Here is a 26,803-nt window from a genome sequence, read left to right on the forward strand (position 1 = left end):
AGAATATTCATAATTCAAACAACAGGCCAAAATCCGACTTACTGCTGAGTTTATCTATTTGTAGTCGAGCAATATTAAGGGCTAGCTTTTGCTCTACCTTAGGTCAACCTATTTTGTGACACGTCCTCTAACACATGCCCAGGTGCTGGACAGAGAGGGGTGACAGCCAGACCACTTGCACAGTGCAAATATCAAGCGTGGAAGGCATACGGAGCGTTTCTGGTAAATTATTTGTTTCTTCCTCTCTCGTTTGACTGCTGCTTGTTTGTTGTGCTGCTACTCAGCCAAACTAGCTTGTAGTTGAGTATGTCAAAGCTCTGGGCAGAAAAGCAGCAACTAATATATGGTAGCAAACTCTGGAGAGAAAAACAGTTTCTGCCACTTAAAACTGCAGGGTGGAATTGTGCACTGCCTTCTTCTTGGTCTTATTTTGCCTAAAGGGAAAGAGTCTTTTAATCCTCCTTCTATGCTTGGTTTGCACAGTGCCTGGCAGCGTACACCTTCTTCAACGTGTGTGTCAGGAGCCTTCTTTGCTGTCAAATCCCCTTCCTGCTTCTTTCAGTTCATCTTCTGTCTTCCAGCTCCCCTCTGCAAGCGGACGCCCCTCTCATGCCTAACCACATTTCGGCAGCCATCTTTCAAAGACGTCCGGAAAAGAAACAAAATCAGCCTGTCAAAACCACACGACTATTTCACAGTTCAGGGGGCAATGTTCTCGTTCACATGTGAACGACACAGAATATAATGCCCGCAGAAGGGGATGCGAGGGATTTCTGCTAACAGGCCCAGATTCAGGATGGGGGGACTTCTACTGTGACCTCTTCAGCAATCATCCGTGTCTCTATAAAACTCAAGCACCCATTTCCCGTGATCCGGTATCATAATGTGCTTTTGGCCAGGTAATACCTTCAATACTTGAACTGCAACACTGCAAGAATTGCCAGTTAATCAAGGGTTTCATGGCACTTTAAAGAAAAGACAATCGATGCATCTTTTGTTTCTTCCTTTAGGTGAGACTTCATCTGTGGAGACTTCATATAAAAGAGACCGCAGGTGCTTTGGCACTTAAGTGTAGCGATTATTTTTTGTTTCAAAAGTTATTGTTTCCAGCAAAAGTAATCCATTTGTCAGTAACGAACGGCTCAGTTAACGACTGAAAAGTGTAGAAAACAAACTTAATTCTCTTTCCTGTTCCACATAGCACAGCTGTTAGTTGATTCATATGGAGAGCTGCTTTGCCTGAGTTTAGCATCATAGAGAAACAGGGAAAGGACTAAGATTTTTAGATCTAGGTTTACAGCCTGATGATTTCTTGTGAAATTTCCCCAAATAAACCTGCCTCTATAACAGCCATATACAGCAATATTTCATGGATCCAAAGTGCTGTATAGATCATGGGGCACTATCATTAACGAAAGCAGTCTCGGAGTAGGTAAATGTGCAAAATCTTCTGTTTGGCTCACGTAAGTACCTTAGATCTGGCCTTCAGCAACTAAGTTCAGACTTTAAAAAAGAGTCCAAATTCTTTCTGGCACTTTAAAATAAATATGAAAGCATATGAATCAATATCAATTTGCCATCAAGACAACTTGTACTAGCTTTCCTTTGAGCTTTCAAATCTGTTTATGACTGTATACATATACACATATACATAGATAAATGCACGTTTCATATTCCCTTACCACTTGGTCCATCTTGTTAAAACTATTGCTTTGGGAATGAGGATTCTCAGAGACTAAATTCTCTTTAGTTCAGCTAGATCCAGCAGGTGAAAGGTATGTTCTGTTTGCCTGTTCGCTACGTTAATACTAACGTATTAAATACTGAAAAGCAAAAAAGGAGTGTTGGCAGAAACTAAAAAAATCCCTGCCAGGGCACTGGAAGGCAGCTTGACAACAGTGGTGGTGCTCAGCTTCTGGTTAAAGGGCAGCAAGTCCTTAGAAAAGCACCGCAACAGTATGATCAAATCGGCTCTTGCGTTGGCTGCCTCAGCAAGGAACCTTGACACGAGATGCTTCAAACAGGGAGCTCTTCTCCAGCCCATGGATGGATGGTCTTTCTTCAGCTTGGGGCACGGTCAGACATTATTGCTACCTCCAGGATGTCCTGCCACTTGGAGCTTTGTTTCCATCCTTTTGTGGGACATTAAAATTCTGCATTAGAGTAGACCCTGCAAACCCTCCTTAATCAGACTTGAGCAAAAATGAGCTGACGTGAATTAAGTGAATTAAACAGAAGGTTTGTCTAACCTGCCTGGATGCATCTGAAGTAACTGGGAAGAATGTGCATGAGTCATTCCCCTAACAAAACTGGGAGCAAAGACTGGAGGAGGAGCCCCAGCTGGTAGGTGGGAGGTAAGCAGCCGGGCGCAAGAGAGATGGGAGGCCCCTCCAGCTGGTTTATACATAGCTCCAGTCTGCCCAGAGCCTCAGCCCGACAGCGGGGTGCTGGCTTTAGAAGCAAAACCGAGGCGGATGTCATGGTAAGGGTGGCTGCATAGTTGCCAGTCATGCCATAGGTATACTGTTATACACCCATCACTTAAGAACACACTATATTAGATGTAAAAAACCGGAATGATAAAATAAGCCTACAAATTATAGATGCCTTACTGCCATTTTCAATGACTTTTAAAATTAATTGAAGGGAGAGAAGAGAGATCATCTGTGCACTACAGAAGGTTGACATGAAAGAGGATGATAAATCTGTGATCCTGAGGTTTTGGTAGATTCTGGCAGATGTTACCCTTGCCCTTCATTCCCCACCCACTCTGGAGGAGAGAAAGGGACACGCTCCATAGGATTCCTCTGTATCCATGCTGCTTAGTCGACCTCCTGTGCTTGGAGCATCACACGGATGTGTGCTACAAGAGGAATTTTTTTCCTCTTTCCCCAACACCTGGAGTTGCACTATTTGAACATTCCAATATATAAGCAGATCATCGAAACTCAGCACATAATGAAAACCTCCTTATATTTAGTGGAGCTTTTTCATCATCTTGAACCAACTGTTGGATAGGTTTTTCCCTCTGTATAGAAGAAGGATGTCTAAGTACAGACTGTGCTTGCACGTAGATCCTATTTGCTCTGGGCTGAGCCTCCTAGAAAGATTCAGCAAGCTGTACAATCTTCTTCTTACACAATGCACCTTTCCATTAAAAATCTGCAGACAGTTTTTAAGTGTAAAAATATAGAGAACAGAAAGTAAGGACAGAAAGGCAATAGAGACAAATCCTTTTCCATGAGCTCTGTGAAATCTTGTCTCAAAATAACTTTGGAGGGGTTTTACTGCCAGTTCATAATGTGGATGAATCACTTCTGATATTTCTGATAAAACGATATTCAAAACTTCAAAATCACTTCCAATTCATTTATGCCACCATTTAATTAGGGCTTCTGCAACATGTTACAAGGACGTCATTATCCCCTATAATTGTATAATAATTACAATTTTTAATGAAATAATTGCAAGTACACTAGATGTGTAGATATAATTATGGTAATTACATAAATACCTGATTTTCAGCTAATAATTAAAGAAGGCCTTTACAAAAAGGGTGAAATTTAACAAATGGAAGCTTTCCAGAAAACAAATACAAATAATAAGTGACTGTCTCTCTCCTATAGATTTTGCCTTAATAGATTATCTCTCTATATGTATACTCTATATATATGATTTTCCACACATTATAAAATAAAGATAAAAATTATTTAAACAAATATTAAATCACACTGAGAGACCTCAATACTTCACCCCTGCAGGGCCTGATCCAAAACCACTGACATTACTGTAGCCCAAACTTAATAATCCTATGTGATAAGTCAGCATCTCACAAGACATCGAATTGTAAATGACCGTTGAAAGAAAGAAGATGTGAATAGCACCCACGCCAGCATACAAACTGTATTCTGATTCCTCTGCAACACAAAGGGACAGATCTTGGACCACCATAAAATACTTGGGAAAAGGCCCATGTGCGGAGGAGTCCCTGACAGCTGCTGCAGGACCGCAAGCCTTCCTTCAGGGCACGGCACTCCGGCAGAGCTGCTGCTGCTGCTGCAGCTTACCAGTCACACTGGCTATGATCTTCTCCCAAAATGTGTCTTTTCGGTCAAATCTCCTGGCTACCCCTGTTAACGCAGAAACCCTGCAGAAGATTTATTCTCCTTCCGTCCCCCTTGGTGGACGGACCTTTGCAAGGCAATGGTGTTTCAATAAAGGAACTTCTTCCAGAGCTTTATCAGCTGAAGAACCAGAAATTCTTCAGCCAGGTAATTTTCCTTCTCTTCAAACACATTCCTAAGACTAAAATTACTATGCATTTACTGTACCATTAGTATGAACAGAAAAGGCAAAAACCACCTTCAATAAAAAGCATATAGAAAACTCCACCAGGGCAGATCCTGATTACTGCTCTGATAGCATAAAGGGATATTAAAAGAATTCCCACAGCAGAGGAATTAGCAACATGATTTACTGTTGCTGCTGAAGTGTTTCAAAACGCTTTGGCAAGACTCTGGAAGGGAAAATCAGCTGCAGCACCTGCACTATGCCGTCTCCATGTGTCCTGCAATTTCAGCATTCACTTAGAGCAGCCCTGAGGTAGCTGATTCTGGCCAGAGACCACTCTGGTCCCGGTAATGTGTTAGAATATAGGTGCAACCATGGCTTAAAGTCAGCTTTGTCCCACTTCCCTTAGCCTTGTATTGTTCAGTGCTGCTTCTTTTTAGGATAAATCTTCGTTATTACAAGCATGAGAAAGTAAAACAAGAGATATTAATATTAAAACAGAAGGAAATGGTTTGATATCCCAAAAACAAATCTCATTTATGTTAAGCTCATTAAAGCAGCTGGGTTCTGAATGCAGAGTATAATTAATAATACTATACATATCAAAGTAGAGGAGACATGTAAATTTGACAACATAAAATAAGTAAAAATGAAGAGGGCTAAAGAATTCTAAGTGAAAAGAATTTGAAAAAAAATTGAAATTATACTGGAGCAATATTCAAGTTATAAGCAGATTATTAACATTATAATTGAGATGATCCTTAAGAATGGTTTGACACATGTAAGCATCAAGTTTCAAGCTTCAAAAAATATGCAAAGAATACTAAAACTACTTGTATCCATGTGTATTATAAGGAAAAAAAGAAATGAAGAGCATGAACACAGAGAATAGCAAAGGAATAATAATATAATACAGGGAAAAAATGACAAAAAAAGCAAGCAGAAAATAATAGTTATCCAAAAGTCATATTAGTTACTCAAATGTTCCTCCTGAAAATGTACAAATATACTTATGTAGCTATTTTTTATAATATTTGTCCATTTTGACTTTAAATGATAAATTAGAAACTAGCAGATTGAAAGGAAAACCATCTCACAGTTGTTTACTGAGTACAACTGGTCCAAGCCGAGACAGGCCAGGGAAGAAGCACAAACCAATTTTATCCGACTTAGTATTATCAGGGTAACAGTACCATTTTAGAGCCTGTGTGTGGGAGGATGTAGAAAATGAAAAGCAAGCAGTAAAATAATGGACAAGGAATGGAATTAGATGAGAATTTAAGACCCTATATAGCTATAAGCACTGTCAAGGTATATGAACAAAGCAATGACAGCACGACGACTGTGTGGTCAGCAAGAGCTCAGAGCCTGAACAAGCAGACATTTACAGAGGACTTTGACCAGTGTTGATGGCATTTAAGATGACTGGAGTCTTAAAATGCAGTCTGCAAAGTTTTCTATTGTCAAGCATTGGCTCACCCAGAAAGAGGACCTTAGAAAGTACATCAGAGTTTAAGCACTTTATTTTATTTGAAATATGACATAAACCTACTGCACATCTTTGAAAAATGCTGCTAACTGACACTAACAGCTTTAGATTGTGAAAGGATGAAAAGGTCTGTACAAGACAATGTTTGCTTCATTATCTTCTTCCATGTATTACTAGTATAATAGGAAAAGCTGCAGTGGTATCTGAGGAATGAAAAACAGGAATACAGTGCTTCAAAAAGGAATAGAAAAACAGAACAATCTTGGCGTCTTAGTGCATAGCACTGGAGTTCAGGATTATGGACTACATTTGTTCCTGCTGATACCGCAGGGATGAATTTTGCCTTCATGAGGCCAGAATGAGGATGAGAGCTCTTCAGCTGGGAGCCAGCAAGTGTGAATGGGGGCAAAACTTCAAATGTGTGCAGGCAACTACTGACACAAAGATCCTACAGGCAAATAATTCATTATGAATTTTCAGAGTGGCCTAATGAAGACATACACGAAAATATGCACTAAGGTAGCTCTGTGGGCTTTGACACTCACTCTCAAGTCACCATGAGCCCTGGTAATGGTCTGCAAATGCATGTTCTTAGCCTACTGGCAGTGCAACATATTTTGACATAGCTCAGCCTACAGTGATGGAGGCTTGCACCTTAGATTTCACACTTTTCATTTATATGGCCATGGAGAAAGAATATTTCAATCATTTTTGACAATATACCATCTACAAGTCCATTACTTTGATATTACTTTCTACATTACATATTTAGGAAAAAAGAATGTGATAATCGATTGACAAATTTTGCCAGTGGAAATACACATTTTAACAGGTCTCAGCTTGTCCATTTCTGGTTGATTTCAGAGCTGAAACGGGTATACAGAAAGAAGTTCATTTAACAAAGTCCATAGGAATTGCACACATTGCATTAATTCCTCTTTTCCAAAATTTGATAAGTAAACAGTTCTAGGATAGTTAAATGGAGTATTGGAACAAATACCCAACAGAAACACAGGGTAGCAGGCTAAATTGTGCTCTTTTCATTTCTGCTTAGATTTGTGAGAAATATTTTATATTGCTAAGCCTAAAAGCCTTAAAGTTTTCAGTGCCATTGACAAATCACGGCTGATGTAACATATTCTCTGTTGAAAACAATGAATGATCAAAGCAGGATGAGATTACAGCATTGTGAATTCTGTTTCATTTCCAAGAATGTATTTGTATGTATGTATATATGTTCCTATGCATCCATAGTAACCACAGCCATAACCCAGGAAGTATGGTGTTGGGAGCTTCGCTCTGAAAATCAAGTAGCCCATTAGGAGGCATAAATATTAATAGAGCTGTCTAATCCTACACTCTCAAATGAGGTAGTTCAGATCATGATTCTTTGCATTTAAAATTTATTCACTGCACCGACTAGAATAAGAAACAGAATCCACATGTGAAGAAGTCACTGATGTTGGGCGGTCTCTTAGCCACTGATAATTCCTAAACATAAAAGTAAGGATCAAGGGATTTCTTTCCTTATTCTACTCCCAGTTCTCCTACAAATACTAACGTATCCAAAACTGCATGTGCTTAGTTCCATGACGTTGAGTATATATCATATTCTTTACAAAAACTACACTTCCACTTTTTCACATATCTTCAGGCAATATGAAGGCTTTAGTACAGGTTCATGAGAAAGAGCATACTATCATCCCAAGTGCGGAACGCACAATACCTCGGGTTTCTTTTAGTGGTCATATTAGTGATCATTTTCAAATTTTCTTTATGCAGTTGTCATTAAAGTAAGAAATTCATGGTGCAAGCTGTTGCAACACAAAGAAATTAATACAGAGTATTAAAAAAACACAGGCATGCAGCTAAAGCAGGATGTACAGTCCTCTTAAGAGATAATAAGTTACCCTGTCATTCTGGATCACAAGTAAAATATTTGTGCTTTGACTATAAAGTAAAATAGAGATCTGAAATACCAAACAGAGTGCAAAACTATTCAGGTATTCCCTAGAAATGATGCAAAAGTGTGTCAGGAAATTCAGGAAATACCACATCATCAACACTATAATTAATATCAGTCAGTACAATGCTGTCACCTACAATATAACCTAGGTTCTATTAAAATTTAGAATTATGGAGTCTAGCCTCTAAAAAAACAACACAAAATTAATTAGATGCCTTTGCACGGATTTTCTAAAACCAACCCTAGCAAACAGAGAGGTTTCTGCTTGTATGCATACCCATAATGGAATTAGTAACCTCTGACCTTCACGTACCTGAAGCAAAAGACATGAAAACAGATGATCTTTCTTTATCTGTTGAATCAGTAAACTGAAGATGAAGTATACTGAAATATAGGCATCCATATTTAGCAAAAAGCTTGCTATATTGTCTTACTCTTTTTCACCCAGCTCCAGCCTATCATTTTGTAGTCTCTGCAGTGTGCATATCCACATCCCACCAACGGGTGGTAATGGCTATCATGCTCATTACAATCTCTAGCATGACTCACGGATAGAATTCCTTTCATTTCTGCATCTATCTTCATCAGATTACTCCCTGTTCTTCAAAATTTTGAATTTTCTCATGTCTCTCAGCTGACAATTAAGTATAGATACTAACTTATTTATCTAATTCAATCTATTTCATGTAATAAGAAAGAATCAAACAATATATACGATAGCATACGGTTGTTGGTTCAGTCACTTTGAATTAATATATCCTTTATTAATTAAAAAGATGGTGTAAGTCTGCCTCTTATTTTTGTATTTTCTCTTTCCAGTAACTTTCATCACTAAATGTAATGAAATGACTGCAACCTAAAAATCCAGCAAAAGAGAGAATATTGGGCCTTTCTTCTTTCTCATACAAAACCAACGCTATTTCCAAGCTGCTGTTGCTGCTAAGATGCTGTGACTCTATTGCAACTTTGTTCTACAATATGATTCCTTTTACTACGAGGAATGGGGGCAATCCAAGCCAAGGATACTCTTAGGTTATATACAGGTGAGTAGAGCCTAAGTTACTCGGAGAACAGAGATTACTACAGCTATGCCAGCTGCCCAGGCTGAAGGTATTCAGGAGTTCTCTGCACTTGTCAACGGGAAAAGGTAGGCTTCTGCTGCTTTTTATTGTGCTGTGTGTGCAATGAATTTGACTGGAAAGGTACCTACTGAATTTCAAATAACTCCCTCTTTATTCTCCTTCAGGCTCACAGGACAATAAACATGACTGTCTCATCTACTGAGCTCTCCTCCCTTTATTTTTGCTATTTTTCTGATTTTTTAAAAAATATTTTCTCATAGGAAAAGATGCTTTCTGAGAACAATGATGGAGATCTGCATCTTTATTTATGACTTTGTGAATCAGCGTCTGGGTGATAGGAAGTGAAAGTTGCTCAGCTAATTACACACGCTTGATGAACTGCGTAATAACTGCTGCAGCACTGCACATTAATTGAATGCATATAAATGACAGCAGTTATTCTGACTTGAATGATGTGTGAAGAAGTGACGTTGCTCACAGTACCCTGATTATCTTTGTTTCCAACTTTGGGAATTCAGCTTAAACAATTGCAGTTTTACAGCACTGAGCAAAAATTCCCTAATAGAAAACATTAGAAGTTGCCTTAAAACCCAACACTGTAAAAATCAATTTCCTTAAGTCACTGAAAGTGGATTTAGACATCTAAAAAAGCATACATTGAGCAACTACAATTAACAATAAATAATTAACAACTAGCCACAACTAACAGTCAGTAGGAGCTGTAAGAGCAAAAACCTTGGAAAATAAGGCCACCTTCATTTAGATGCCTCGATATCGCCTTTAAAAGCTAATACAGAGTCTACAGAGTTGAACTTTGCCCAACTCTAAACAATTTCCTGCTATGACACTTTCCTAAAATGTATTTGTTCTGGAATAACAGGGACATGTAGCAACTGATATAAAAAATATGGATTGCAGCTAATAGGCAACCGTCTATGTCCACACTACTCTTTGTTTACCCTAAAAAGTATTCTAAATTCAAATGTAGTCCAGCTATTAAATGACACATTATTTTAAAGAAAACAATAAAGAAATATAATTTGTTGTAACACAAATGTGTAAAGTAGTACAAAATGAGTACTTTAAGCTAGTACCAAATACCTACTTTGAATCAGTACCAAAATATACCTTCTATATCGCGTATCAATTGCTTCGGGAATTTGCAAATGTTCACAAAGAAATCTGCAAATTCTCCCATATGATCTAACATGAAAAGGGCAGAAGCCAAGTTTACAAAGCTTCCAAAAGCAGCCTAGTTTCCAAAGTACCATTTCACAATATTTTAACATTTCCCTGCACCTCTATTAAGAGATTTTTGGCTTTACAAAGAGAGCTGTAATCACATAATAAAGGAAATCAACGCTCACTTTTAGAAGTGTGTAAATGAAAAAAAGTGTTTCACATCTACGTTTCGGGCAAGTTAACACTGTTCCAAGCAAACAGGTTGTATCACGTAGAAAGTCAATGCAGATTTTCAGCTCTGCTTTACTATAATACATCATAGCCATTACGCTATGCCACTGGAATATAGAGCTGTGGAACCGTGCCAGCAACTTCAATGGCAATAGTACCAGGCCCCAGGCATATGAGCTACCGCCTATGCATGCATATAGAACATACTGTATCTACGTACGAGTGACAGACACTCCTCTAAACCATGAGGCCAAGACAGAGAAGCTGCCAACAAGGTCAGCATGAGGTAGTGCAAGAGAGATGATCAGGTGCAACTGAGTTCAGGCTTTACAAATGTTATCTTCCCATCTGCTTTACACGGTCCTCTCTTTAAACACCTTTCTGGCTTCATTAGGACAAGGTAGTCCCTAACAGTTCACTTCACAGCATCAGCAAATCAGCCTCTTTCAGCTGTATTATTCGTTCTTCCTTTGCAAGGTTTCGATCTTTCCCCCATATTTTTTTTTTGTCCACTTTATACATACCTCCTTTTCTACAAATTTTCTTGCCGGGTTTTCTGGCACATTCCTTGGATATTCTTTTGACTGAAAAATGAATAGAAGACTAGAAAATAACATGGAGCTCCATCACAGACAGTAGGAGCATGCAACACCACTATCTAACTTAAATATGACCTGCTTTATTAGGTGCGGAAGATTCTCAACTTGTTGTGCCTGCACATGCAATGGATGTTGATGCATCTTCCCAGAAGTCAGTGAGTGGCAATGAGAATTAGGTACCAACTTTGACCTAAAAATACACGTGCTGTGGGAGAAAAAAAATGAGCGTAGACAGAAAGAAAAAAAAAACCAAAACCAAAACCAAACAAGGACAGATGCATACACAGAAAAGCAGCATGCATACGTGTAATATGCTGGCATGCAAACAAAGAAAGCCATGCATGCTACCAGTACACGTGAATTAATATTGTTAGAACGTATAACAGGAAAATAAAAAGATCTCCCTGTTTTGCCTGCTATTAACTCACCATCCTCGGTTGGGACATAGATATTTAAATAGAGGCAGTCTTCATTCTGATCTTGTACATAGGTGGAAACTACATCCAAGTTATTAGTAAACCACACGGGAAGCATGACTTCAGGCAACCTGCCTTCTATAATGTTCTGGGGGCACACTGGAGCAAACTGAGTGGTATTTTTGATATCTGCCCAGGGAGACGGAGGCTCAGGAGGTTGGAAGCGGCGCTCCCCGGTTGGAGGGGCAGCATACGGAACCCCAAGAAACTGAATAACGGGCCCCAAAATTTCATTATTAAGTTCCTTCTTAATCCCTCTTATCTTGCCAAAGTTGGTGGTCACCACGGGGTTGGTATCATCCAATTTTTGGGAGGACACAGCTGCAGCGTGAAGCAAAAATCCAAGTATACAAAAAGCAAAAGTGGCATTCAATCCCATGTGTAACAGGCGGACTATCATCGCTCTCCATACACAGTTCAGCCACATGGATCTTGGAAAGGCCATGGTCCCACATTAGTTGTGTAACTACAATGGAGCAATCTGATTTGTATCCACGGGTGTAAAAACAGCGCAACCGAAGGAAACCGATCAAGTTTCCTAAATAGGCGCCTGTCAGAAAAATCTCAAAAGGCTTTTCATGCGGTAAGTATCTTCCATTGATTTCACACTTATTGAAGCTGCATCTTCACTCAGCACTATTTATCAGACTACATCCTATTGACAATTCTGTTTTCCATAGCAGCAATATGAAGAGAGCAGCCATTTACTGCAGAATCCCCTCTTATAAATCAAATCCAGTTAGCCGCAGGTCTATATCCTGGAGAAAATGAAAATAAATCATTAGTATGAAAGAGCTAATATGAGCAGAGTGATAACTAGATGTTTCACAAGTTATTTACATACATTAATAGTTGCTAGAGTCATGTAAGTAAAATTGCAGTAGTTTATGGGTCCATGAAATGGCGGGTGAAACACTGATTACTGGATTATCTATAATGTTACCTGTTGAATTTATAGAGATTTTTCAGAAGAAACAGGACTCACAGAAAATACATTTTTAAAATTCACCGTTTTAAGAATAAGCAATTTGCTGCCAGGCTACATTAAATAAGTGTTTATGTTAATATTTTATTTAACTTAATCAGCTCATAATCAATTTTCACCTTGTTTGCACAAGTTGATTTATCAAAACGAAAGTAATTATTTCTTAAAGCAGAAGATGATAGTGAAATTAAGATAGACAGGCATACTGAAGACTCAAATGCATTTTATTTCATCCAAAGCAGATTATAATACATACAAACTTTTTTTGTTCATTTTAAAATACAACTTCTGATTAAAACATTGAGGCAACTGGAATATATTTGTAAGGATAACATGAATTACTGCGCTTATTCATGATAACCTAAATTACCATATTTTATACGGTTTTCTTATTCCACAAGTTTCTGATAGCTGATGAAAAACACCTACAGAGTGAAATGTTCACAACAATGAAGGACCAAAATCTCCTCTCACTGAAGTGAATGGCAAACTCTGAATTTGCACAGAAGTATAACTGGACCTCAGCGGTTTTTTTCAGAACTGATTTGGAAAAGGATATGAATAGACAGTTTAGGGATGGAGCTGTATATCACAATTTTTACTTCACACCAATCCTGCATTCCTTATAAACTACTGACTTTAGTGAAAAATGAAAATGCATGATGAATGCACTCAATCTCTACCATCCTTAATTTACAACATAAACAATAAACGCTCCCATAGGGCAGTAGAAATCTGACAGTAGAATGCTGACTGAACAATATCCTAGAAAAATAATCAGTTAGGATCAGAGACTCTATAATCTCAAATTCCAGATCCTATTTTCAACTACTTTAGCTCAGAGGTTGTCACACAAGGCAGTGTTCCAGCACTTCTGAAAATTGCTCAGTGCATATCATTATATCTTCCATATTCATGTTAAACATATTTCCAGCACGACTTACAATATCCTATTATTTAAGATGCAGTGTTATACACAACATAGCAGTGTAATCTTACACTCCTTATTAAGCAGTGTGTAATGCACAAGAAATGTGTTTTGCTTTGTATAGGAAACACTTTAAACCACCTGCTTTTGAAACAGCATTGGCAGCTTTAATGAGAATTGTTTTTTTTTATCATGTCTATACACATTGTAGAGAGAATTCAAAAGAACGGCTTGTCTAATAGTCAGACTACCCTGCAGTTTGGGTTATTAAAAAGGAGATTGTAAAAGCTATATAGGACAGCAGGAGATTTGGTTCATGTCTAGTGTTCCTTTAGCTCTGAACAATCTATCTCAGGAGGCAATAAGGAGATAGGTGAAGCTTTTCTGCAATTTTCTCTCTCCCTTTCTTTCTCTGCTAATTCTAACACCTTTACTGTGAAACTGCATTAACAAACAGGCTTATGTCCTTCATTCTCCAGCTTCAAATTCTCAGCATTTGCTGGAAACACTAATTTAGCTGCAGAAAATAATTCCCCAAACCTGATGTACATGTTTGCATTTAGTTTAATAAACTTACACAGAATGGCATGCAGACAATTGCCTCTTAGAAGACTGTTGCTTTGTTGCATTTCAAATTTTGAAGGTAGTAAGACATTACTTGAGAAATAGCAAAGACAGAGTACATAGATAGGTGCCAGAGCAGAAGGCACCTAGTACAACTTTGCTCTTCTGAGTTGATGTACAGTAGGTCATGGAAAGATGGAGGCTTATTCCTTAGTGGTATTCAAAAACCTCCACAAATTTAAACCTTTTCCACTAGGTCTTAAAATCCACGTGTTGGGTTTTTTTTTTCCTGTCAGGAGTGGAAAAATGTACTCTCTCTTCTTTCTCAAACTCAAACTTGTAAATAGCAGGAACTTAACCTCAGTAGCCCTCCTGCTAATTTACATGGTCTGGGGAAGGTCTGAGGACAAACAAATTTCAACATAGCTGCGCCAAACAATAGCATCCTTCATTTCAAGCTGCGGAGTTGCTTCAATGTGGAAAATTACCAAGCGCTACTAATAATTCATTTAGCACTTTCACTCTAAAAGTCTTAAACCTGTTTTCAGATCTAAGACAACTTTTTAATACACTTTTGATACCTAAAATGGTAAATTCAATGTAAATGTAAATTCAAAGCAAATCCTATAGCTGGGCTGTAGTTTTAAGCTTGTTCATCAGCTGTTTTGCCATTGCAGCTAAACGGCTCTGCTGTGATCTAAAGTTCTGATTTGCCTCCTGTGGACAAAGTTTTACTCTAAGACAGAGACAGGAGGCGAAAAAGGTAAGAATATAACTCACTGCTGTGTTTGGCTATTCTTCATTAATTAACTATTGGGTAGTAGCTAGCTTCAGTGAATAGATTTATAGGCTATACAGGGCAGTAAATTGTAAAGTGCCTGCAGAATTGGAATCAACAGATTTTCATTGTATTTGTAACTTGAATTTTGGATTTGCTTTTTTTTCCACAAGCTTTTCTTTTTAAATGGCTAAGTAACAGTTTATTTTTGAGACTGAGAGGTCAAACATTCAAGCCTGTCACTGGCTGCCCTGAAGCTATAACATTCAAAACACAAACTCACACAAAGAGACTGAGATTACTCAAATCTTTTGAGACTTTTATGCCAAAATTTTATTTCCAGCACTAGGTGGAAAGGCAAGCAGGGAAGCCAGCCTGGAGCATGTCTTACTTGTTGGACAAAATTTTCCTTAGTCCTCCAGCAGGTGATCTACATAGGACTTTCCCTTGGTATCTGGACTTGACTGGAGAGGAATCACTGGACAGAAAGAGAAGCAATAACCAGGAGCAGGAATGATCAGGGAGGTGGGCAGGAGAATAAACTAAAGAGTAATGATGATCAATTTGGGGCAAGCTTCAGTGTCAAAATATTGTGGATCTGAGGAGGAGGAGGCACATTTTCAGATTTTAATATTGTCTAGCTGTGAGGATCACAATTGTTCCCTGTGGTAACACAAATGAATTCTACTGTAAAAGGTATTTGATAAAGTCTTTCATGGCCTTTGGAACAGTCTATACTATATAGAGGTTTTTTCTATCATCTATTATTTTATTATCTTCCTTTCTGAATTTAAATTACTTTATAGCTCAGATCCTGAAATACTTTAGAGAGGCATTTAGTATGCCGAGGAGCGAACAATCCAAGATAACTTCAGTGCATCTTTGCATTGCCAATGACATAGGGCATCCCACAACAGGTCACATCTGCTGCAGACTGCAGCAGCTCAACTCCTCTTTGTTACTCATGCACAGAGCTTCAAATCTTAAGGGATGTCTCGAACTGCACCACCTGTCAATAGCTTCAATAGATTAATAAAACCTTTGGTGGCACCCAAGGCTTCTGGCCATATACCAGCTTCAGCACTTGTAAAGGCATTGTTATGATATCTTTACACCACTGGCTGTTTTCTTTTTAGCTGAAGATGTACTCTGTGATGTGACATTCATGCTTAAAAATTCCTTTCCACCTCAATTTTGCTAATAAATCCCAATTGCACAAATACTCATACAAAGCGATTGTAAGAGTTTTGAACAATGCTGCTTCATTTCAAAACACACATGCTATTTTGCAGAACCAACTACATTTGCATCCATTTTTACTTACAACAGTCTCTACTTAGAACTAAGAACCCAAAGATGTTTCATGTCTCTAAAAAGAAATCGTGTTCTAAAATAAGCTACGATCCCAAACAGGAACGTGGCCAGCGGAACAGAAGCCATTAAAGGAAAGACTCTGACCCAGGGTCAACACTAGGTCGGTGTGACACACCAATTGTAGACATGATCAGACAAATCCTCAAGAGATGCATCACAGAATTTCCCATCTCTTCTTTCACGTTTCAAGTTAGCAAAGGGAAGCGTTGTGTTAAATACGGCATATTTGCTCTCTGTGTAGTAGTAAAGATTTTGAAACAGACCCTGCTCTTGGGTATTTCCATAAATACTTGGTGAAGGGAAGGGATTTACATGTATTTAGTTCAAGAAATTAACTACATGCATTTTAGAAAAACAGGTGTATGAAATGATAGTAGAGGAGACTGCAATCCTGGATGCATACACCTAAGAAGGGTACAGCTCTGGTGGGCTTTGGTTAGCTCCCACATGCCAGCACCCCCTCCACCTGAGAGCAGCTACAGGTCTGGAAGCTCCAGAAAGCAGCTACAAATCCAACCCTATTGAGATGCACAACCTTTGCTGAGATCGCCAACAAAGGTATGAATAAGACATTATTCTGATGGGGTCACAGTCCTACCCGACGTGAGTATGAGATTACAAGTGTTATGCTACACAGGTCCACAAATACCCGGTGGTAAGGAGTTCCAGATGCTACAAGCTGTGTAAATACATCACTCCCAGATCAGAGAGACTGATTCCTCAGTGCCAGTCTCACATTTAGTAATTAGTAAAAAATACAATACAAATTTACCAAATTAGTAAAAAATACAATATTTAAATACAGTATTCAATGCAGTGTAGCACAAATTAGTGAAAAGTTGAATTAAACTGAGCAGATGTTATAAGATTCATTTAAGTAGTCATGCATTTTTCAGCTTCACTATATTTTTGTTCTTCCCTGTTAGTGGGAATATTCACTAATGCTAACTCATTATTAATTAGTATTTTCATGATCAAAAGATCCCTTTAAATAATTTCTGCAACTTAGTTTGCCAAAATAGGAAGACTTCTGATCATAATTTTCTCCTAAGCTGTTTTTGAATTAAACAAATTAAACTTGTGAGAAGAGGAGGGTAACTTAAGTCTTATTATCTTCCATTTACTCGTATCAATAAATTATTTTCTTAAAATAGTTCTACTTCTTAGCTGAAGTAATTGTTTATATTACCAGAAGTTGGCTACAATTTTTTAACGTGGACTATAGCTGTCTGACAATTTGCACAGCAAGTAGGTAACGAAATGGTGATTTTGCCCATAACAGAGAGAATGGGTAACTCTGTCACTTATGTGTAAAGTTTTAGACAGCTAAGTAATACAGATTTAAATTAAAAATGGCAGATGCACTGGCTTGGAATATAATGGGCACTGAAGTGAACCTTTATTCCTTTTAGCAGCTTATGGTTAACTCTTAAATGGACCACACATTATACTCACTTTTGAGTACTGTAACTATTCAACTAAATGAACAAATGGCTGTTCTGTTGATGGCAGTAGTGTGCTTCAGGACATAAAGATTTTTTGACCTACTGTAGAAATTCAACTGAACTCATGGTAATCAGCGGTCATATCAGAGAAAAAAATATCCCACATATTTCTCTTTTGAGGTCTTCAGTATTGAAACCTGCATATTGTATATCATAAAGTCAAGTGGATTTAACTTGCTTTGATTAACACTTTATAAAACAGCCACATGCTTCCCAACTGATCACTCTAACAGAGTATACTAGAACCCACTCAGAGGCCCCTGAAACTAGGTGTTCTTTTATTGTCTTTTGTAGGTGACAAATTAAGCTATAGAATTAGTAACAAAGTTCGTTACCTGATATACATTTGTGGCTAATCCTTGGTTCACTGGGGTTAATCATATGAGAAAAGTAAATTGGATTTTGTTCACTACCTTTAATACAATTATAATATCAACAATAATACTATCTTTAATGCTAGTTCATCACCTATGGCAAGCTTTCATATCAGATTCATAAGAAAGATACCACTTTTTTTATTTTCCCATTTTTGGGACATTAGGAATTCAAGATAAAAAAAGCTAGAATACAGTTATTACCATTTCTTGAGAGAGAACTCTGAAAACAAAGATGCTTGAATAAACTCAGATTTGTCTATGAATTGTTTTTTCTATCTGGATATCATACAATAACAGTTCCAAAACATACAGAACCCTTGTTGTAGAGTTAGATCAATAACTAGCTGTCCTGGTTTCAGCTGGGATAGAGTTAATTTTCTTCCTAGCAGCTGGGATAGTGCTATGTTTTGGATTTAGTGTGAGAATAATGTTGATAACACACTGATGTTTTTAGTTGTTGCTAAGTAGCGTTTATACCAAGTCAAGGATTTTTCAGCTTCTCCTGCCCAGCCAGCAAGAAGGCTGGAGGGGCACAAGAAGCTGGGAGGGGACACAGCCAGGACAGCTGACCCAAACTGGCCAAAGGGATATTCCATACCATATGACATCATGCCCAGTATATAAAGTGGGGGGAGTTGGCTGGGAGGAGCGGATCACGGCTCAGGAACTAACTGGGCATTGGCAGCGAGTGGTGAGCAATTGCATTGAGCACCGCTTGTTTTGTATATTCTAATTCTTTTAGTACTATTATTGTCATTTTATTATTATTATCATCATCATTATTTTTCCTTCCTTTCTGTCCTATTAAACTGGCTTTATCTCAGTCCACAAGTTTTACTTTTTTTCGATTTTCTCCCCCATCCCACTGGGTGGGAGGAGTGAGCAAGTGGCTGCATGGTGCTTAGTTGCTGGCTGGGGTTAAACCACGACACTAGCTCTTCAATAAGATGGATTTTAAAAAAAAAAAAAGAAACAAAACAAACACAAACTTCCTTGTGACCCAAAAAAGAGCAAATGCTTTTCTTACTTGATCAGATTCTAGTCTCAATTCCATCAGGGTAACTGAGATCAAATTCCAACTCATCATAAAATCCACAGAGGTATAAATATAATTTGTTAATCACAAACCCAACATCTCTAACTCAACTTCGAAAGTGCTCTTGAGTGGTGTTACCATGCTTTCCAGAACTGTAGAGTGCACACTACATTTCGAGTGCAATATTGGCATTATAGGGATCTATCAACTTGAGAGTCCATTTCCTGTGATGTAGCATTCCGTACATCTGTGACTTTACTTGTATTTCTTCCAAAATGAATTTCATGCTTAACTTGTTTTTCTTAATTAAACTTCCTTTAACAGTTTCTAATAAGTGCATTATTAAAACTCATTAGTCCCATTCATGCCTGCCTGTAATTTTGGCTTCACATTCGTGTATCGAAGAGCTCTGTTGCTTTATATAGGAAGCAAATTAAATAATAAATATGAGAACTTGAACGTTTTATGAGTGTCAGTATGAGAAAGTGGCTGCAAGGCCCATAAGGTTTCACACAAAAAAAGCATTACAGCTAAAGCTAACATGCTGACACATCTCTGATCTATAAAGTCTGCAGTAATGGTAGCAGTAAAGTGTTGTGCCATAGACGGGGAATTTTTCTCTCACATGAAATAGAAATAGGATATAGCACAGACTATATTTACTGTTGTAAAAAAATTACAAATAAAATTTCCCAAAAGCTTAGAATATAACACCATTAAATGTCTACAAAGATTTACTCTTTCCATCTGACTTCATGTGTAGCTCCTATTACTCAGCTCCTTGTCCCGTTTTCATTTTCCACCACTATCTGTGAGAAAGATACTTATTTAAGTTATAGCAACTAGTCTCGGGTCTCCCTGTGGTCATGTCCTGGTCATGCTGGCCACGACTCCAGCAACAGAAGTGTTTCCTAACCCAGCAGCGGGGTCTCATGGTGACTATTTCGGGGCCCAAGGCTCCACAGAAATAACCCATCTTTGTGGAACCAGTTGAAGAAACAAAACCTCCATCCCACAATGCCTATTTTACACAGGTTTGAGGATGTAAAAATATTCAGTATATCTATGTAGTAAGGTTCTCCTAAATAAGTTGTCGTTTTCTCCTCATGAATATTTCTAACGCTGTATGCCTACATAACACTTTGCTGCTTTCAAGTACTTTTTTGGAAACTGGGGGACGGGGTTGGGAAGGCAGAAGTTAAAGAATTATTTTAAGTTCAGATATTGAACTTAAAAGCTTCACACAAGATGGAATTAAATAAAAGTATAAAATACAACATAAATGTATTCCCCTCATTAAATTCCCAGAACCAGTACGACAAGTGGGCTAATGGCATCTCTAGGCAGGATGTGATTGAGGAGATTTAGAAAACATATTGTTAAATTGCCATTTAAATTCTCTGCTTGGTTAAAGGAATATGAGTCACTTGAAATATAATATTTGTAAAGTGTCCTTGATCACTTTTATGATTTTAGTCACGTGTTGCTAATTTCCAAGCATTACATTCTCCCTTAATATGGTGCAAAAGACCTAACCAAGCATCAATGGAAAGTAACAGACTACGCAAAGGCAGCACTAAACTGATTATGCAGGAAATATTATGAGGACAAAACAGAAGAATTCAACAAATGGGGGAAAGGGAACGCCAATTGCTTTTCTTTTAATGGCATCATCTTTTATTTGCCCACAGCAGTGGAAAAAACATTTTACACTGATGTATGCAGCCCGGACCTTTACATAGCTTGATTACCGTAAGGATATTTACAGTGGACACTGTGCCCCATGGTTTCACACAGATGGTGTCCCTTTACACCACCTTTTGTTTTTCAGTGAAAAGTGGCACGGTAGAGTGGGTGCACAGAAAAAATTGAACATGGTACTAAGTAGCCAACTAGTCACTTTTTGTCCCTGGATAATACACAGCACATCATTAACTAGCAATTAATAATTACAAAACCAAAGTCTGTTGGAAAACATGTGGGGTCTTCAGAGGCAGGTGGAAACGTGGAGCTGAGTCACCAAGAAGTCAACATGATTTCCCCTTGTAGTTGTGACAATTCAGTAGTCATTCTGGGGAATGTAATGTCATCATTTGTCATTAAAACTGCAGGATGTGCTTTCAATACACAATACGTGAGGAAGTTTCCCCATCAGCTTCTTTTTTTTGCATCCCCTAACTCCCTCCCTCCCACACAAACTCTTCTGCAACGACCCGGTAGCAGGGCAGGCATCCCCTCTGAATGCATACATTCCTTCATAAAGCAGAGCTCAGAAAAAGGGCTACAGTAATGGAAATATGCTTTTATAACAGTCTTTATTCATCAGTCAAGATCTTTTTTTATCATTACCTGTTATACTTACCATGGATGGATATCTGGGACTAATCGGAAATTATATTGTTTACTGGATCAGATTGATTACTGCCCGTCCTTTACGAAAAGAAATCCACAAAGGTTTCTACTGAATCTCTGGCAAAATGTTGTCTTTTCATTATTTGCTTTCAAAGAATGTCTGTCTCTTTTTGCCCTTCTTTTTCACTATTTAATTTTTAAATAGTTTCTTTTGCATGTGATTAAAAAAACATAATAAATATGACATCAAACAAATAATTCAAAGCTAGCCAAGGATCTGTAATACAGCTCCACGTCTCTATTAGAAAGGAATGTATATTTGCTTTTAATAAAGGCAGGCAAGCCAATCCATTACGAACTGAGACCATATCTAAGCCTCTGCTTTCTTCTCTTTTCCCCAGACTCCATTTGAACAATTAGAGTGGTTTATGCTTGCATGTATGCCAGTGGATATTAAATATGCAAACTGATAAAAAATAAAACTACCACCATTACCATGTTCAAATCCTCCATTCACTTGCAAATCAATTTATCTGCCTACAGCTCTTTCCCAGTCTTTAAATAACCCTCCTCAGCAGACTGCTCCACCTTCAGCCAAATAATCCAGAGCAAACCCACTTTGTTAAGGATGTTTAAGTATCAACAGCTAGGATATTGTCTTCTTATCCTACCATAGAAAAAGGGGTAAGATAACCAAAGCAGTATCAGGACGACAGCTCTTCTCGCTTCTACACAACTTACTGCCTTAAACAGCCCGAACACTCTCTGATAGCTTTCGTTGCTACTTCAGTTAATCACAAAACAGAGGTGTTCAGCCAAATCCTGCTTCCCAGCACACTTAGTATGATTATCCTCAGCCTCATTTTTCTTCCCACAGTCTGCACATGATTCACATGAAATATACAGAATAAATAGGATCTCTTCATATGTATCTAAGGACCCCCAATAATTTACTGCAAAACTGCTTTTGCAATATTGCTGTGGTGCTGTAGTCTAAGAAAACTAGTGTCATTTATCAAAAGTAACTAAGAAGTAGTCTTCTTTAACCCTGCATCATGCACCAGAAATAAAGAGGGGAAAAAAAGAAAAAGAAAAAAGAAAAAAACCCACCCAACGAGTATTTCCAAACATGGCTACTTAGCTTTTGGCTCCCAATCTGCAAATCTAATTTCAAAGATGCAAAAGTGGGCTGCGTGTTACAGCTGTTGAGCCCACACAAGTCTCAGGGCAGTCAATGGGAATCAGTATCTTTGAAAATCAGGGCCCTGAATAATGAGCTCTATTTTTAAATGTTCATTTATATCATACATGGGTCTTTCACTTGTCAAGTGCTTGTAATAAAGTATATGCAATTTCATAAGTATCCTTTGCTTCAATTAAGCCAGCCCAGAAAAAAGTAGGAGAAAAGGTCCCAAAGCTCACAGTGTTGCTCTTTCACCAATAACAATAGTCTGTAGATGCATCAAAAATGCTGCTACTGTAAAAAAAAACCAAACAAACAAACAAAACCCAAACCAAAAAAAACCCTAGGTCTTAAGGGAGCGTAAAAAAGTTATTTTGAGCATTGTTACAAATACATAGTTTCAGATATGAATGATCTCTGTGAATTTACCAGTACAGTCTGGTTCCACTAAGGCTCTGGATAAATGCAAATATTGTCACAGTGGATGGCAGTACTGGAAAAAATATTTCCTAAAACAATTCCTTACACTTATGTTGGGAAAAAAAAAAATCTGCTTCGTTTCAAATTCACAGAACATCTAAACGTGCTAAAAACATTCACTTTGATATTTAGAGCTTCTCTAAGATATATTTCCATTTTATACTAATGGATTTTTAATGCCATAGTTGTTAGAGCTAAAACAAACTGGCCTTCCAGAAAGCAAAACCAGTGTCAAACTGAAATGATATTCCTTAAAAAGGTCAGCAAATTTTACAGAAGAAAATAGCTTGTCCAGATTGTGTCACCTGCAGCAGCAGGAACGCAATACTTTAATCAAGGTCTGTTTTGTTTTATTTAAACAATTATTTTAATGTAATTGCTCTGAAACCATATGCATCCTTAAAATGATTTGAGATAACATCCTTTCTCCTGATTCCAAGGTAACTTTCTGGCTTTAATTATAAGTCAATTAATATTAAGTAATTTGACTGATTAATTTTAATTAAACCTGTTGAAAATTGATTTTCCTTCAGCGAGTAAAGATGAGGCTCTAGTGCGATCCTCAGGAAAAGAGGAACGGGGGGAGGGGGGGAGAAAAACCGGTACTTAACACCCAAGCGAGAAGATGTCTGAAGAAAAAAAAAAAAAAAAAAATCCCTCCATCAGGCATGGCAGCCTAGGAAGAGAGCCGGCACTCCACGGAGGCACCGGCCGTGCACAGCAGCTCCGTGCCCGGGCCAAAGGCGAGCTCTGGCCCCGGCCTTCCCGGGGGGAGCGGGGGAGGAAAAGTTCGCTCGGGCGGCGGCGGGGGCAGGAGCCGGCGGGCGGACCGCGCTTGGGGCTGATGCGGGGGGGGGGGGGTGTGGGGGGTGTGCGGGGTGGTGGTGTGTAAATCTCCCTGCAAACACCCTACCCTTACCCCCCCCACCCCACACCCCCCCCGCAGCGGTTCCTGCCTCCGCGCAGCTTCCTCCGAAGCGCCGCTCGGGCTCGCCGCCGCAGCCGCGCAGCCCCCGCGCAGCCCCGCACCCCGGCCCCGCTCCCCGGGCCGGTTACAGCAGCTTAAATGCCATCTCCCTGCCCGCGGACACACGCACACACACATACACATGCACACGCACACGCACACACACACTGCTCGGAAGCCGGCGCTGCAAAGCGGCCCCGGGCTCAGCCCCGCGCCCCGGCCCCGCAGCCGCCCTGCCCTGCCCTGCCCGGGGCCGGGGGTGCTGAGCCCGGCCCGGCCGCCCCTCCATCCCGGCTCGGGCTCGCCCCGCACGCCGAGAGCATCAAAGTATTTACCAGTTCACGGCCGCTTTTCTGCAATCGCAGCTGAAACTGTAATTCACTGGATTCGCCTCCTCCGGCTCTCTCCCAGCCGCTGTGAGCTGGAGGTTTCTCAATCGTGCTCCGGACACTTCCGAATTATATCGATTTTTATATATTTTTCTCCCCTTTCCTCGGATCGGGGCGAGGGGAGGGGGGGCTGGAAATCCCCATCCGGAATTCAGCCTCATCCGTGCCGAGCCACCTCCATTTAAATCCGACCATCAGGCAAGCAATAGAAATGATCAAACGCTACTTCTCTCCGTCTGCAAGCAGATAATCCTACTAATCCAATAGATCTCCCCCGATCCGAAATTGCCCTCCAGACGAATCCCTTTCGCTTGATGTCCGGCGGGTGATCTCGGAGCCGCGACGGTGCCCCGAGGGGTGCGTGTGTGTGTGTGTGTGTGTGTGTGTGTGTGTGTGCGCGGGGGGGTACGGGGGGGTGTTAATCTTTTTTGGCTCCTGGATGCACGGCTCGCTAAAACCGCCGAGAACCCTGCTTTTTCCCCTATTACACGTTTCCACTCCAAATTGCTGCTGGATGAAAAATGGTACAAAGATACCCCCAGCGGCGGCGCGGCGAACAGCGCGGGCAGCCCCGGCCCCGCTCCGCACCGCCCCGGCCCCGCTCCGCACCGCCCCGGCCCCGGCCCCGGCCCCGCTCCGCACCGCCCCAGCCCCGGCCCCGGCCAGACCCTACCTCCGGGCGAGCCTCCTGGAGCCATCCAAGGGAGGTGCCGCGGCAGGAAAGCAGGTTTGGGGGTGCCCCTCCGGTGGCTACATGCAGCCGCATGAAGCACATGCACCCTTGCGTAGATAGGGGGTATAAAGTGTTGCCAATATGGGATAAAAAAAAAAAAAAAGCTGTATACACCTGCGTGCGCGCAGGCTGTTGCCTCTTACTAAATTACACCGGCGTGCAACACTCAAACATTTCACACGGGTATAATTTAGTAGGAAACCATGATCTTACTTACACTGTCCACTGTCTGCACATAAGATACATATGACACTTTTTTTTCCCTGCTGTTTCTTGAAATCTTTTAATTATTTTTCATTGCCTACTTTCTATTTTTAATCGAGAAAAAAGTATTCTCCAATCCTGGCCTTTATGCTTTCTAGGATCACAGTAGACAATGAAAGTTGACAACTCGGGGTATGTGGGGAGAAAGGAAGGCCAGATCAGAAGGGAAAGGAAAATAGTCCTTTGAATTCTGAAAGGTCTATTCATTTTTTAAAAGCAGCCACAATCACACACTAAAAGACTATAAGCATCCTGAGTTAAGCCTCTTGTAGAGACCTCATTAACATCTCCTGTTATTTTAGGAGAAATTTCCCTTCACATTGTGTTAAAAATCCGTATTTTGTTGCATTAACATCCACCTCGTTTTAAAATATTGACACTAATCAGGCACAGCACACCCACTCATGTTTCCAAGCATATAGCCCTAGGCAAGGTCTGAAGGTGCCCGATAATTTGATAAGCTTTTACACTCCTCACCTGAGAGCACATCCCAGCGGAGCGAAGGCCAGTCCCAGCCACGCCAGGCTATTTACGCCTCTCCGTCCCGCTGAGGATCTGTACCTAAATGTCCATGGCAGGAATGACAGCAGCAGTTTACCCTGTGACATTTCTGTGTACTGGAATAATTGTGTCCTGGGCACATTTTTCACCTGATAAATATCAATAATTATTATAGTCCATGATTAATTTTCAAAGTCCATCATCCTTGAGTCCTCTGAAGTTTAACTCTTTCGCTGCCACTGAAAGTGTATGGCGCTCAGATATGGGAAGAAAAGGCAGAACATACTCTTTGCTGACAGAGCAATCCTATGCATGTAGTTATGTTATTCTCAAGGGAACACTACAGGGAAAAAAAGGTTTCAAAACTAGAAAGAAAATGTGCATATGAATATCAATCACTTGCCACCAGCCACAGATCAACCAACAGCCTAAAAACTATCAACAAAGAGAGCAATACCAGGTGAGCTATTCTGCCATTCTTCATCCGCATAAAACCCTGGAGTAGTTTTATCTTTGGGTTGGTTTTTACACTGAAAAGTAAGAAATAATGGTGACATAAAAGAACTGCACCCTTATTGGCACTTGATGAGCCACTGGAATCTGGGTGCGTAAAGTTTTCTTCTCACTCCTTCAAGGAGGATAGATGTATCTTCCCCAGGTTCCCCGAGCCATCATGTGAACACCTCATTGGAGTGCTCCAAGTATAATTTAAGCATATTGTCCCCTACTAACTATGTGAAGAAATCTACCCTTTTATCCCTTACCATAGGTTTTTTTGGGTGGGAGCTGATAATTTCCATCCAATTTGCTACAATCCCACCTTTGGCCATCAAGCCTCCACCTGATCCTAACCTATCTTCACTTGTGCAGAAATGGCACAAAGTTGTTGTTTGAGCACGTTTTTCTTTAACTCCCTCTCACAGCAGTGATATGTGATAACACTTCATACGTAGCATCACTTTTGCTCTGGCCCGTCCCCAAGGTTGGGGTCCCTTTCTCGAACTTTCCCACCGTCTGTCAAGCTACTCCCCTCCTCTGTGCTTAAACACTTCTCCTGCCTTCTTCCCTCCAG

At 39.7% G+C, this 26,803-nt stretch overlaps 1 protein-coding gene across 7 annotated transcripts in view; it reads right to left on the minus strand.

Moving 5' to 3' along the window:
- NLGN1 (neuroligin 1) overlaps positions 1–12,025 on the minus strand; it is a 318,612-nt gene extending 306,587 nt beyond the window's left edge. For 4 of the 7 annotated variants that reach the window (XM_050902746.1, XM_050902745.1, XM_050902744.1 and 1 more), the window contains exon 1: positions 11,268–11,774. In XM_050902746.1, coding sequence (XP_050758703.1) covers positions 11,268–11,760 — 493 coding nt within the window. In that variant the 5' untranslated portion in view covers positions 11,761–11,774. Of the gene's footprint in view, positions 1–10,764; positions 10,825–11,267; positions 11,775–11,943 lie in introns of those variants that run through there. The other 3 variants (XM_050902743.1, XM_050902742.1, XM_050902748.1) reach the window with 2 other exon arrangements.
- Between the last annotated feature and the right edge of the window lie 14,778 nt (positions 12,026–26,803).

The sequence above is a fragment of the Gymnogyps californianus genome, chromosome 10 (genome assembly GCF_018139145.2).
Source record: "Gymnogyps californianus isolate 813 chromosome 10, ASM1813914v2, whole genome shotgun sequence".
In the NCBI taxonomy this organism is placed as follows: Eukaryota; Metazoa; Chordata; class Aves; order Accipitriformes; family Cathartidae; genus Gymnogyps; species Gymnogyps californianus.